The 13,269-nt window shown below is 39.0% G+C and overlaps 1 protein-coding gene across 13 annotated transcripts in view; it reads left to right on the top strand.

Annotated features, from left to right (window-relative positions):
* Positions 1–13,269, top strand: part of sox6 (SRY-box transcription factor 6) — a 624,359-nt gene that overhangs the window by 492,217 nt on the left and 118,873 nt on the right. For 11 of the 13 annotated variants that reach the window (XM_048545909.1, XM_059652055.1, XM_059652051.1 and 8 more), the window contains one exon: positions 10,655–10,778. In XM_048545909.1, coding sequence (XP_048401866.1) covers positions 10,655–10,778 — 124 coding nt within the window. The remainder of the gene's footprint in view (positions 1–10,654; positions 10,779–13,269) is intronic. The other 2 variants (XM_059652056.1, XM_059652052.1) reach the window with 1 other exon arrangement.

Raw genomic sequence — 13,269 nt, 5'->3', positions numbered from 1 at the left:
CTTATTTCATGCCCCAGTGATGTGGTGGTAATTGCACAAAACTCTCTTTTTATTGTGTACTGGCTTAATGGAGAAATTCATTTAGACAGTATTTGGTAAGTTGTTTAATTCTTGCGCGCCCTTTATTAACCTCTGTTCCCAAAGCTTTCCTGAGTTGAAACGGTTCATTGACAAGTTAAAGCCACAGAGTCCTTTCTAAACATTTTATTTTATCCTCCTCGCATGACACCTCCTCAACAACATACCATCCCCCACACAACACCCCCCCACCAGCCCCAACATTCTCATCACCTCTGCCAAAACTACCTGAGGCTCACTCATTACAGTTTGTCTTGTTCATGACTAACTGCATGATCAATGATCATTGATGCTATTGCGTGTGGAAATGTAATCAGATGTGGAGGAAATTAAATGTGTTTCAATGCATTACATGGCAATTCCAATGAGGGCATAAAGACACAATAATAAAATAAAGCAGAACATCAAACTGGATTAGTACCTTCAATTAACTTTGAATTTTTACTTTATTTTTCATTGCTATTTGAAGATCAATGTAATATCATATGATGAATTAGTTCTGTAATATAGAAAATAAAAATATAGTGCATCACATTGGAGGTTATTTTTAAAAATAAATTACAGGGAAATTCCCAATCTAATATATAATAAAAGAAATCTTACAATACCTTAAAATAAAGATAAATGGTCATTTGCTGTCCTAGTATGAATTATTGTTCAAAGGGAAATTCTACGCATCTTACTAAGATATCTAATGTAATGAGTTGGTATTTGTTAGTAAGTTCCAAGATAAACATCTTCCATTATGATGGTTTTGAACTGAAATTTGGGAGAAATATTTGCAGAATTAAACCATTTCAAGCTCTTTTTGTAATTCCCAAAGTGATTAGTAGGGTCCTGAAGTGGCCTTTGAATTTAAACTGGAGGGTCACCGGCAGAGAAGGTGAGAGGCAAAACAAGATGAAGAATGGTTTTGTGAAATATGACAATGATTTTTTTAATGGAAGGATCAAGAGATTAATTTATGCAGTTCAGGAATGTCATGACAAATTATTCCTTTGCCAAAATGGAACACTAGTTTGACTTTAAATTGCAATATTCTGATTTTTAAGCTTTATCTTTTGTCAATGTCATACTCTTTTCACCTAATTTCATTTCGGAATACTTAAGTTATTGCATGCCACCTTGGATTTGCAACTGCAGATGGCACAAGTCATGAATTTGCTGATAAATCCAATTGTACCAATTTTTGGTCTGGATGGTGCATCAATTTGATGGAAAATGAAGAGGTCAATAGTTTGGAAAGCTATGGAGGAGAAGCTGGAAATTTGATCTTGCTGGATCTCTATAGAATCATAGAATCGTTACAGTGTGGGGACAGACCCTTTGGCCCAACAAATCCACCCCGATCCTCTGAGCATCCCACCCAAACCCATACCCCTATAATCCACCTAATCTACACATCCCTGAACACTACAGGCAATTTAGCATGGCCAATCCACCTAGCCTGCACATCTTTGGATTGTAGGAGGAAACCGGAGGACCCGGAGGAAACCCATGCAGACATGGGGAGAATGTGCAAACTCAACACAGACAGTCGCCCAAGCATGGAATTGAACCCGGGTCCTTCGTGCTGCAGTGCTAACCTCTGAGCCACATATGAAGAGAAATTCTGACAAAGGATTGGGAGGTCACGATTGTCTTAGCCTAACTGAAACATTCACAGGTTATGGGGAATGAAACAAAGCTAAAAACAAAATGAACATTTTCTACTTTGTTGTGATCTGAATGCAAATTGAACTTAAAGTTGCACTAGTTTTCAGAAGGATTTTTGTGGCTTAAGTGTATAGTCAAATTTGTCTTCATATTATGAACATAAAATCTGCACTCAGTCATCTTTTAGAATGTAACTTTCAAAGCTAAGGAAATTAAAAGTTCCCTGATATTTAAGAGGGCTAACCAAGTAACATTTTGTATATGCCGCTAAGAATCAGTTTACCACAAAAAAAAGTTTTCAAATGGAGTGTTGATTCCACCACAGGACTAATATTATTTTAGGTAACTGAAAAATACTTTTCTTTCTCAAAAAAATTGTAAAGCAGAATTTACTAGTTACATCGATGTACTTGGGTAATTTCTTCTTAAGTTCAGTGAAGTAAAGGATTTCCAAAGGAACCTTAATGTCTTGGTGCCTGAAGAAAAGTTTAATTTTAAGAGCAGTGGCCAAGAACTGGCCATGGTCAGTTTCCTGCATCAGCTTTAAATGCAGAAGATCCAAGAACTTGATATTCGCTGATGTGGACTTAATGCAACGTCTCATGCTGAAAGGTGGAATTTCTGAAAATGTCATGCTCTGTCAATATTGCATTTAATATGTGTTCAAATCTTTGGAATAGGAGTTAAATCTATAATCTGCTGAGGATATGCCTGCCTCCCTTTTAAAAATTATTTCTTGAATCAGCATCCACTGTACTTCTAGGTAAATTCTGACAATTTTCTGAGGGAATACAGGTCTCTGATCTTCCCCTTTGAGCATTTCTGTACATGGACACCGAGGGTGGATTTGAATTCTCCCCCCGGAAGTGGGTGGAAACGTGTCAGGGCCATGTAGTCATGCAGAAAATTTAAGTTCAGGAGTTCGGGACAAGAAGTGAGATAGATGTCTGTTCTGTCTGAAAACTAATAGAGACCCTCAGACTTGTTTCAACACTTTATTCTGCAATAGCTAGTGCCCAACCCTAAATGAATGGGGTCAATCCAGGTGACAAGCTGCAAGTAAACCCTGGGTTATGGCCTTTTGGTGAATGGTTACCTCCTACTTGTGCAATTTTTGGCCAACAGAGTAACTCAGCTGTAGTGAGGGCTGCCCATGGCTGAACCTGTGCCTGCCTTTTAAGCTGTCTTCTTGCACCCCTTTTGAGGCCTTCCTTGAGCCTTCTATACCGACCTTTCTTACAGGTTCCAGTAACAATCCTGGATGAATTGCAGTACAGGCAGCAGCCAGTGCTGAGAATGGGGCTGCCGTTTCTAGGGAATTGGCCTCAAATTGGCTAGCACCTCTCAAGGGGCTGGAAGATCTCCTTGAATAGGAGGGAGGCCCCAGTGTCGGTGCTTGATTGATGCTAAGCTGGGTCTTGAGGGCTCACAGTGGTGTTGACAAGATTGTCACTGGCTGTCCAGCCAATGGACAAATTCAGCATTGTAAGAATAAAATTCTGGCCCAAGGTGAATTACAGTTTTCAAAATCCAGCCATTTACAGTGCACTGTATTTCTGTGTTAGTAATTTTGCTCATTACCATACTGAAATTCTTTTGCAATCCTTTACCGATGCCCACCTAACCATCCTATTGAAGTCATCCTGAAACCTATGAGTATCCTTGTGGATTTTGGTGCATCTAGATTGTCAATAAAATGCCAAAGAATAAATGACCCAAAATATTCGTGGTTCCCTTAATTAAGGAGAGAGAATTTTTCTTTCTGTTGTGTTTAAGAACTTCAAGGTCATTTAAGAGATCTGTCACAGGGTAACATTTTTTGATAGCAACGATAAAGGCAAAATTTGAGAGATGAAATTTAATACCTCTACTAGAAGGGAGGTCAGAGTCAGGAGTTCTGTATAATTGGGAAACAGAGTCCATGGAAGCGATTCAAGTCCCTTCAATTTAGTCTAGGAAAAGTGGATGCTGGCCATCTGACCCAGAGATTATGCCTCATCATGCTGCTGTTGGAGCTGAGCAGTTTTGACAGAGGCCCCTTTCCAGACCATGATCTTCTGAGAGTGCCCTTCATTCAAAGGCACTCTGCAATGAAAGAACAGGTCCAGCTTCAAGAAGATAAGAGGAAGGGGCTTAACCCATGTTTCTCCTCTCTGTTGCCCTGCAGCTATCTGTGGTTGGCATATTGGTTGGTTGATGTAGGAGCTGTCAATCTGAGGATCGAAGAGGAGAGATATCACTATTGCCTGTCCATGATCTGAGAGGGGTGCCCCCTCCAGAAGACAGCCAGCAACTGCACTCTGGCCTCACAGCCATTATAGGTCAGGGGTGTTTCCTTGTCGAATCTATCAATCCACCCCCTTCCAGCCCTAGTCTTCCATAACATTTCACTCTCAAACAATCTCCTTATCTGTGGGCACCTATACATTATGTCTAAAAATTCCAGTTGGCATGGTAGTGAGACTTCAAATTATTAATAATTGTCTTCAATTAGATGCCCACCCATTCTGCATAATTTAAAAATCCCAGTCCATAGCTGCTGTTAACCATAAGTGCCATTAATAATATAAACATATTATTCTGTATATATCAATATAAATATTAAATCCTGAGGTGATTTGACTGGATGGATGGTGAAAGGGTGTCTCCTCTTGGGGGAGAATCTAGAACTCAGTTTAAAAATAAGGAGGCTTCCATTTAAGACAGAGATGAGGAAAATAGTTCCCTCTGGGGGTTGACAGTCTTTGGAATCCCCTTCCTTAAAAAGTAGTGGATGTAGAATCTTTAAATATTTTTAAGGTAGAGGTAGGCAGATTTTGGATTATCAAGGAGCTGAAAGATTACTGGGGGTATCCTGGAATGTGGAGTTGAGGTGAAAATAAGATTAACCTTGATTCTTATTGAATGGTGGAGCAGGTTCCCAAGGCTGAATGGCCTACTCTTGTTCCTTTTTTGTATGTCTGTACGTTCTCACCTGAAGACAACCATTTGTATTTATGTAACATTTTAAAAAGTTACAAAATGTCCCAATGTGATACAAAGGACTGTTCAAAAGCAAAATTTGACACTGAGCCACATATTAGCACTGATGGCCAAATGCTTGATCACAGAGGTAGGTCTTAAAGAGCATCTCACAGGAGGAAAGCAAGGCACTGAAGTTTAGGGAGGAAATTCTAGACCAAAGATCCTAGGCAACTGTAAGGCATGACCGTAAAAGGTGGAGCAATTAAAATCAAATATGCACAAGAGGTAGAGGAATACAGGGGTCTCCGATGAGTGTATTAAACTCGAGCCATTTTGACTGAGAGCCAATGTAGGTCAGCATGAATTATGCTTGGATTAGTAAGGATGCTGCCAGCAGAGTTTGCGATGAATTCAAATCAAGAAACATAAGGAATGTGTGTCTTTGTCCAAGTCACAAAGGATGTAATTTGTGACTTTAAGAACAGATTTTGTTTCTCTTTACAACAGCAGTTGCTGTTAGCTTTTTGACTCTATTTCCAATTCTTTCCTTTTAGCCTTTATCTGTTTATATTCCTCTTCACATACTTACTCAATTCCCTTTGAGAGGACGCTATGGTTTATGCTTCAGTAACTATTTGTGTTAGACCATTCTATGTTCTAATAAGCCTTTGTGTGAAAAACAATCTTCTAAGGTGTCCCTCGGTACTTCTGGTGCTAAAGCTAAAACTAAGCTCTGAATTGTTTCTGATTCCCGATTTACCCGCTAGTAGAAACAATCTTTCATTGTCTACCCTCCTAAAACCTTTATAACAATTTTGTAAACTTCAATCAGTTTCTCCTATCTTCTATTAAAGTGAAATGAAATGCAAATTGTGTGTACTTCTTCACAACGATAACCTTTCATTATGACATAATTCCGGTTAATCTTTTCTGTACATTTTCCGTAACATTAATAACTCTTCCTTTTAAGTAGATAACCACAATTGTATGCACAACTGTGACCCAAACAATTTATTTGACAAATTCAGATTCATTTTTCTGCTTTTATATTCAGTGCCTTGATATGTGAAACCAAGAATTGCCTTCACGTCTTCTATTGTTATGTTTAAAGATTCTTTCGTTCTGGCACTTATTTGTATTGTTCTCTCCCCAGAATGTACAATTTCACTTACTTGCATTGAATTCTTCAAAACCACTGATGTTCTCTTGAAAACCTTAACGTGCATAACCCCAAACACTTGCAGCACACAAATTTACTATCCTTCTAGACTTGTACCAAATGAAAAAGAGAATGACTGCATTTATGTGGTTACTTATGGTCACTAGATATCTCAAAATGCTTTAGAGCCAATGGGATACTTTTTACTATGTTATAATTTAGGAAACAAAAGCAACAAATATTGACATAATTCGTCATGTATTTAAATAGGTGGAAAACAAAATGTACATTCTTGAGGCACAATCCATACTCTGTCAATTTCATAACAAATTTATTCATCCATATGTCTGGCCTCTGCCCCGTGCTGTGCTCTATCTAGAGTTTACATGCCCTTTAATAGCCTGTGTCCCAAATTCGCACAATTCTCTCATGTGACATCTAATCAAACAGTTTCTGAAAATCTGTATATACAGCATTACATTTGCTTTGTCTACATACTGTTTAATTTTACAATTAAATTAGCCAAGCATGACCTGCCCTTTAGAAATCTATCCAACCTGTCCCTGATGATTTTGGTAAGTGCTCTGAATGCATAAGTATTCTGTATTTTTAGAGAAGACAATGAGGTAGACAGATTCTTTATCATATTTTGCTGATATCTTGACTCTGATTACAACTTGATCAGTATGTCATGTACATATTCAACACTGCAAATAGGATGAGATGATTTGGTGATTGGATCTGTTCCTAATTTGATGATGGAAGTTGTAATGGAAATATAAGTGTAACTTTAAAATGTTCCAAACCGTTGCATGTGCAGCTAAACTGCATTGCACTTCACCACGTGTTAAATTTACTTGGCAGTATTTTCTTTAAGTTTCAGGATGTGCATGGCCTGCTTGGTGTGGTACGCCAGAAGAAAGAAAAATATATATTGGTTTAACCAGCAAACCTCTTGTATTGAACAAATAATGGTTTATTGCATGTTGACAATTAGTTACAGTTACATTAACATTAAAATACAGTGAAATAGCGCACATAAAGAGAACCTGAATGTTAAGCCTTACTTCCTTGAGATCCTAAGCTGTTCTGTCCATGAGCCCACATGATATTATCATAGTGGGTGCTGCTTATTCTATAACTCAGTATTAGCCTGTTCAGATCTTTAGATACTACCCCAAATTATTTTTTCCGCTTTATTAATATTACACATTTGTGTATATAATTACATTTACCAGTTTATTTCAAGTCAATGAAACAACACGTTGGGAGGAGTATGTAACAGGTGGCTGATATAATGCTGTCTATTTTGTGTCTTCATCGTATCTACTTTCATCCAGAGAGTGATAGCCTAACAATGAAACCTCTCATAATGAAGCATGTCACATTCACTGACATTGTTGTGGCAATTTCAAATAAGCTACAAAGGAGAATCCTTCCTTGTTGAACATAGTACCAGGCATTGTCTGGGGAGCAGATGTGGCCATAAGTAAGTGTAAATGAGGGCCCTTAGGAGTTGGGGGAAATCACCAATCTCTAAAATGACAGAAAACGGAGTATGTGATACCACCATATAATAACTTAATCATATTCTTGTATCAAATCAGAAGCCAATGCTGACTTTATTGAGCTTCTCAAAGTTAAGCTGAAAGTTGGGGGAGACACTGATGTGTGCTCGGATGCAACAGTGTAAATCTCTGACCTATTTTCCACAGCCGTCTGCCTGATTTATTATTACAAGCTCTTTTAAAATGAGACAGCTAATAAGAGTTATGAGCATCTGTAAACTCCTTTTGTTTGCATGAATCCTGATTACATCAAAGGAAATGAGTTGGAGGAGTGACAGAGCCCAATGGTATGCGAAAGCTAGTCTATTATGTGCAAAGTCCATACTGAAGTATCCCAGGTTAATGATTATAGTCGCCTTTATTTTTATTCGTGTTTACTTGCGCTTTTCAGTTTGTAACTCCAGCCACTTAGCAGATAATGTTAAGTCTAAGGAAAGATATCCAACATGTCAGCAGGAACTAGGAGTAATAGTGACAAGGATCTCTCAAATTCTTGCAACAATTTGATCCTCGGAAGAGAAAGTGGTCTACATTTAATTAACAGTTGCTTACAATTGCATTAGACTTTTAAATTATTAAGGAGAGTTTTCTCCTTTTCCAGGTTTAAAGACTGACATTAAAGTGCTGCTTTAGTGAAACTACCCCATGATGCCGATGGTTAAAATCATCGCTGATATGGTTGCTCCTCATTTAGGTGCACATCGGTTTCAGTTCTAGAGTGGATCAGTACTTGAGTGGCATACCTAAGCAAAATTGTTAAATGAATAGAAGCAGTCTTAACATTGATATAATGCAGTTGGTATTTGGAATAATGGTTTTGGTTAGGCTGTCATTCATTATTGATCCAATTTTAAATATCATGGCACATGACCTCGACTAAATTCAGTCCATGATTTCATAAGGGTACTGAGTGAAAGTCTAGTTCAAGATATGATCAGGTCCATCTGCAGCAGAAATGTAAAGACTTTGGGATACCGCGTTTGCTCCTGATCTATAATCTGTGTTGGTTTGATAACATTGGCTTAGTTGCCCCTTTAACATTACATTTCAAAGCAGGGCTTTTTCCATCATGGACAATATTCCTCTAATACAGACATCCTTAAATTGTTAGAACACTTCTCAATTTGTGGTGAGTTTTAGAAAAGAAGACTATAAGAAAAGATGCCAGAACACCAGATGCTATACAGGACACTTCAGTGAATTAACTCCTAGATCCTCTCTCACCACCCACAGTGTTTGGCTTCTTCAGATAATTACTCTTGGCAAAGGGATGTAGAAGATATGTCACAGCCAGAACTCTGATAGATATGATAAACATCACCAGATAAATAATGAGTGGGGTTGTGGTCAGGCTTGCTGGTGGAGATCTTTATCCTGTTGTAGTGATGGCCCTGATATCCTCTGTTTATAACATCTGTGGTATGTATTTAACTAATAATAATAAATTCTAATAAGTATTTTTACAGTCCAAGAAAAACAGTTGAAGCTGCTTTCAAATCTTGCTTTGTCATACCTCTGGAAAAATAATTTTTATTGCCGCCTTATTCTGCAAAGGAGGAGGAAAAGCAAAAAAATGAAGAATAAAAAATAGCTGCAGGCTAGTCATGTGTATGTAAGCACCACCTTTGTGTAAACTTCATTATTTCACTGACATGCATATTCATGAAGGCTCATGGAACTCCAAAAAATGTTCCCATGCAGGACCTAAGTATGAATTTTCCAAAGGCCAGAACACACTGTGTTGTGTACGGTTGTACTGGAAATCTGAATGCTATCTACAGAGGCTTGCAGGCAGTATATTAAGCAGGCAGTGGCAATCTTGTTACTAATCCATTTCACTGACAATTACTGGAATGACATTCATACTACATGTCGACAAGGATCTGATAACTTTAATAAATTTAAATATATGAACACAATCTGTGACAGGTATTTGAGGCAGCAAATTGTACAGCAACAAATCCACATGGGGGCTTAAACATTTACAGATGCATTGTATTACAGCTAAACTTAGTTATGTGTACACAAGCTTATAGAATGAAATGTTGGCCATGCCCATTGATTTAACAGCCACGTGAAATATGTTTGGATAAATGGAGATTTTACCTTGGCATTGGCTTATTTCCGAATTTGTGACGTACCTGTTGGTCATTCTCACAATCTTATTATTCCAACTTAAATTGTGCTAAAGTTGATGTGGTGTTAAACCTAGTGAAGGTCTGAAGTTAAGTAAACTCAGAATCAACAAATTTGCCTGATTCCAAAAACAGAGGTTGCAGAGGTGGAGAGATGGGGAGCGTAGGAGAGGAGCAGGTCAGATGTTGTTGCTATATGTAATACTAAACAATATAAGCTGGGAATGAGCAAAGCTCATTATCTAGCTATATTGAGCCAATTATTCAGTTCCAGAAATGCAGTGGAAGGTTTAATCAGAGGCTAATGGATGGGGGTGGGGTAGGGCAAAAAGCAGTCTGGGATGCTACTCCGAATTGCTAAAGTTTTTGGAAATTGTAGAAATCGTGCTTGACTCTAAAACCTTTCGTGACTGAATGATCTTTTGATGCCCCTTCACCACGTATCATGACCTACAAAAGCAAATGGTATTTGAAGAAGGCACAGGCAGCAGTTGACACCCATGGACCCATACGCCAGCATGAGGCAGTACCTCAGCGATAGAAGGGAGAAACAGACCCATCAACCTGAATATATTTGCGACCCATGGCAGCCATTTGATTGGAGAAAGACTGTCTTTGCCATGTTTTGACAGGTTGAGATCTGTTTGTCTGTTTCTGAGTACACTTGTACCAGCAGAAAACAGTCAATCAAATTGTGAATGGTTTTTAAACTCACCGGGAAAAGACATGCTGCATAAATACACAATCACCAGTGAAAATGTGGTGTGCTAACAGGGAGCCAGCACTTTAATAGTTTATGAAATGCTGTCTATTTGGTGTTTGCACAGAGGTGCTCTGACGAATGAAAGTATGGGAAGTTTTACCTCAAGAAACAGAAGACAAAACACTTTCAGCAAGAATCCTTGACTCCTGACACAAAAGGGAAAACAATGTAGCCTGAGAGCCTTTGATGTGATGATGTGAAATTGGTAGAGATTAATAGGTTAAGGGAGACCATTGTGGGAGTCTGTGTGCACATGTACACTATCACTGCTATATAATCCTTGTCAAAATGCATTTGTTCTGTGTGTGATCAGAGTTCTTGTTGTCTTTAGCAGGTTCAGGGTCACATGCCTCCACTCATGATCCCAATTTTTCCACACGACCAACGGACATTGGCAGCGGCTGCCGCAGCCCAGCAGGGATTCCTCTTCCCCCCAGGGATAACATACAAACCAGGTGAGCTTTTTAACAGTAAGTTCCTTAACTGCAAGAAAAGGAAAACATTTTATTGAGTACTTATTTACAATATTGCATAAAATGTTGGTGGCTTTTCTTGCATAGGAAAATGTTTTAAAATAGATCTTGAACACAGTACATTTTGTTACATCTTTTGTTTTCCCCTCTTATTCCTTGCCTATCCTTTCCTAAAGGAAGCGAATCATCGCTTTTATATTGTTACGTTGAGTTGAGGTGATATTTCTTCATCTGTGACCCTCTGCCATCAGTGATGTCAGGCTGTCAGTGTAATTGCTTTTCAAATAAACCACCCTCTCATTAAACTTGGCTGTGTGGTCCTTTTAGGTGCTCTTTCTCTGCAGGTCTGCTGGAAGTGCAGTGCAAGATCTTTGAATTATAGCCGTGACCTGGGTATTTCAGGTTTAAACTCACGTTTCAAATTTCCAAGGGGCCTATTTGGGATAGAACTTGGCCCAAATGTGGCCCCCTGCATCAGCTGGCACATGAACAAAGAGGAAAAATTTCCAGGCCACGACTTTCCATGACACTCCTGGACACCTGTGAAAATGCCAAGCAGTTAGCACACCAAGAGGTGCATGGAGGACTGGCCTTAGAACCTCTTTTAGTTGGGGAACTGCTTGTTTCTTGAACTTGACTTGCAGCAAAAGAACTTCTGGACTTCTGTGACAACACAGTATGGAGCTGGAGGAATAGAGCAGGTCAGGCAGCATTAGACGATAAGGAAAGTTGACGTTTCAGGTCAGGACCCTTCTTCAGAAAAAGGGTCCATTTCTGAAGAAGGGTCCTGACTCAAAACGTCAACTTTCCTGCTCCTCTGATGCTGCCTGACCTGCTGTGTTCCTCCAGCTCCACACTGTTGTCTCTGACTCCTGCATCTGCTGTTCTTGCTATTTCTGGACTTCCATGCTTGGATTCATCAACAAACAAGTCTCCAGGACCGGATGTGAAGCATTCCAGATTGCTTAGGAAAGTAAGGGGGAAATTGTAGAGGCACTAGCTTTAATCTTCCAATCCTCCTTTAAATAGGGGGTGGTGACAGAGTGCAGGATGATTGCAAATCTTAAGGATATAAAGTAATAATAATAAACCCAGCAACTACGAGCAAAGCTGTCCAATCTCAATGAGGGGCAAGATTTTAGGCATTAATGACAAAATTACCAGTCACTTTGACATGTGGATTAATTAGGGAAAACCAGCAAGGATTTGTTAAAGGCAGTTGTGATAACAGAGCTGGTGATGACAGTAATGCTGTTATAGATGGATATGTAAACATTATATCATGTTTGATAAATTGCCAGCAACGTTAAAGTCCATGAAATAAAAGGGACAGTAGTAATGTGGATACAACGTTGGTTGAGTGACAGGAAACACGGGGTGGTGGTTAGTGGCATTTTGTCTCAAACCGAAGGAAGATATGCTGTGCACATCCACAACCACCTGTACTCGGCCTGCCTGCTTTCCTTGATATAGATTGATAACCTAGATCTGGGTGTGCAGAGCACAAATTCAAAAGTTGCAGATTACACAAAATTTAGAAGTTTTGTAAAGTGAGAGACAAATATTGATAACAAGTTTTGAGAAGATTTGTAGTTCAGGTTGAGGATCTAGATGTGAGTTTGCTCGCTGAGCTGGAAGGTTCGTTTCCAGACGTTTCGTCACCATTCTAGGTAACATCATCAGTGAGCCTCCGACAAAGTGCTGGTGTTATGTCCCGCTTTCTATTTATCTGCTTAGGTGTGTCTCAGGGAGAGACACACACGAGAATTCCTAGAAGCATGGCATTCCAACCGGAACTCCATCAACAAACACATTGATTTGGAGCCAATCTACCATCCTCTGAGAAAAAGAACAAGAAATGACATCACCAATGCAGGAAATGACATCACCAACCCAAGGAAACCTAAAGAGATAAAGAGAAAGCGGGACATAACACCAGCGCTTCATCGGAGGCTTACTGATGATGTTACCTAGAATGGTGACGAAACGTCTGAAAACTAATCTTCCAGCTCAGCGAGCAAACTCACATCCAGAATATTGATAAACTTCAAAAGAGCATGGAGAGGCTGGCAAAATGATGGACAAATAACAGATGGATTTTTACATTGAAAAGTGTGAAATGCACGTTTCAATTGGAAGAATGTGGTGAGTCTATTCGAAGTGAAAGATACATTAAAAATGAAGCAGCTGAAGGTATTGAAAGTCATTGAAAGTGGGAGGGCAGATTGAGAACCCGGTAAAAGATCACAATGGGACTTTGAGTTTTCTGAGTGGGGACATACAGTATAAATGCAAAGAATGTAGGCTAAGTATTTACCATTGCAGTTTAGCCGAAACTGGAGTATTAAGCCCAATTCAGAGCACTGCATTTAGATGTTGTGAACCACCAGTCACTTCTGTTTGCCATGCAAAAATACCCTTCATAATTTATGGGAATTTATTAAAACTATAAATGTTTAGCTACTCTTTTCAG

The sequence above is a fragment of the Stegostoma tigrinum genome, chromosome 17 (genome assembly GCF_030684315.1).
Source record: "Stegostoma tigrinum isolate sSteTig4 chromosome 17, sSteTig4.hap1, whole genome shotgun sequence".
Taxonomy (NCBI): Eukaryota; Metazoa; Chordata; class Chondrichthyes; order Orectolobiformes; family Stegostomatidae; genus Stegostoma; species Stegostoma tigrinum.
Note: the sequence above shows the minus strand (reverse complement) of the source record. Positions and strands in the feature narration are given on the sequence as shown.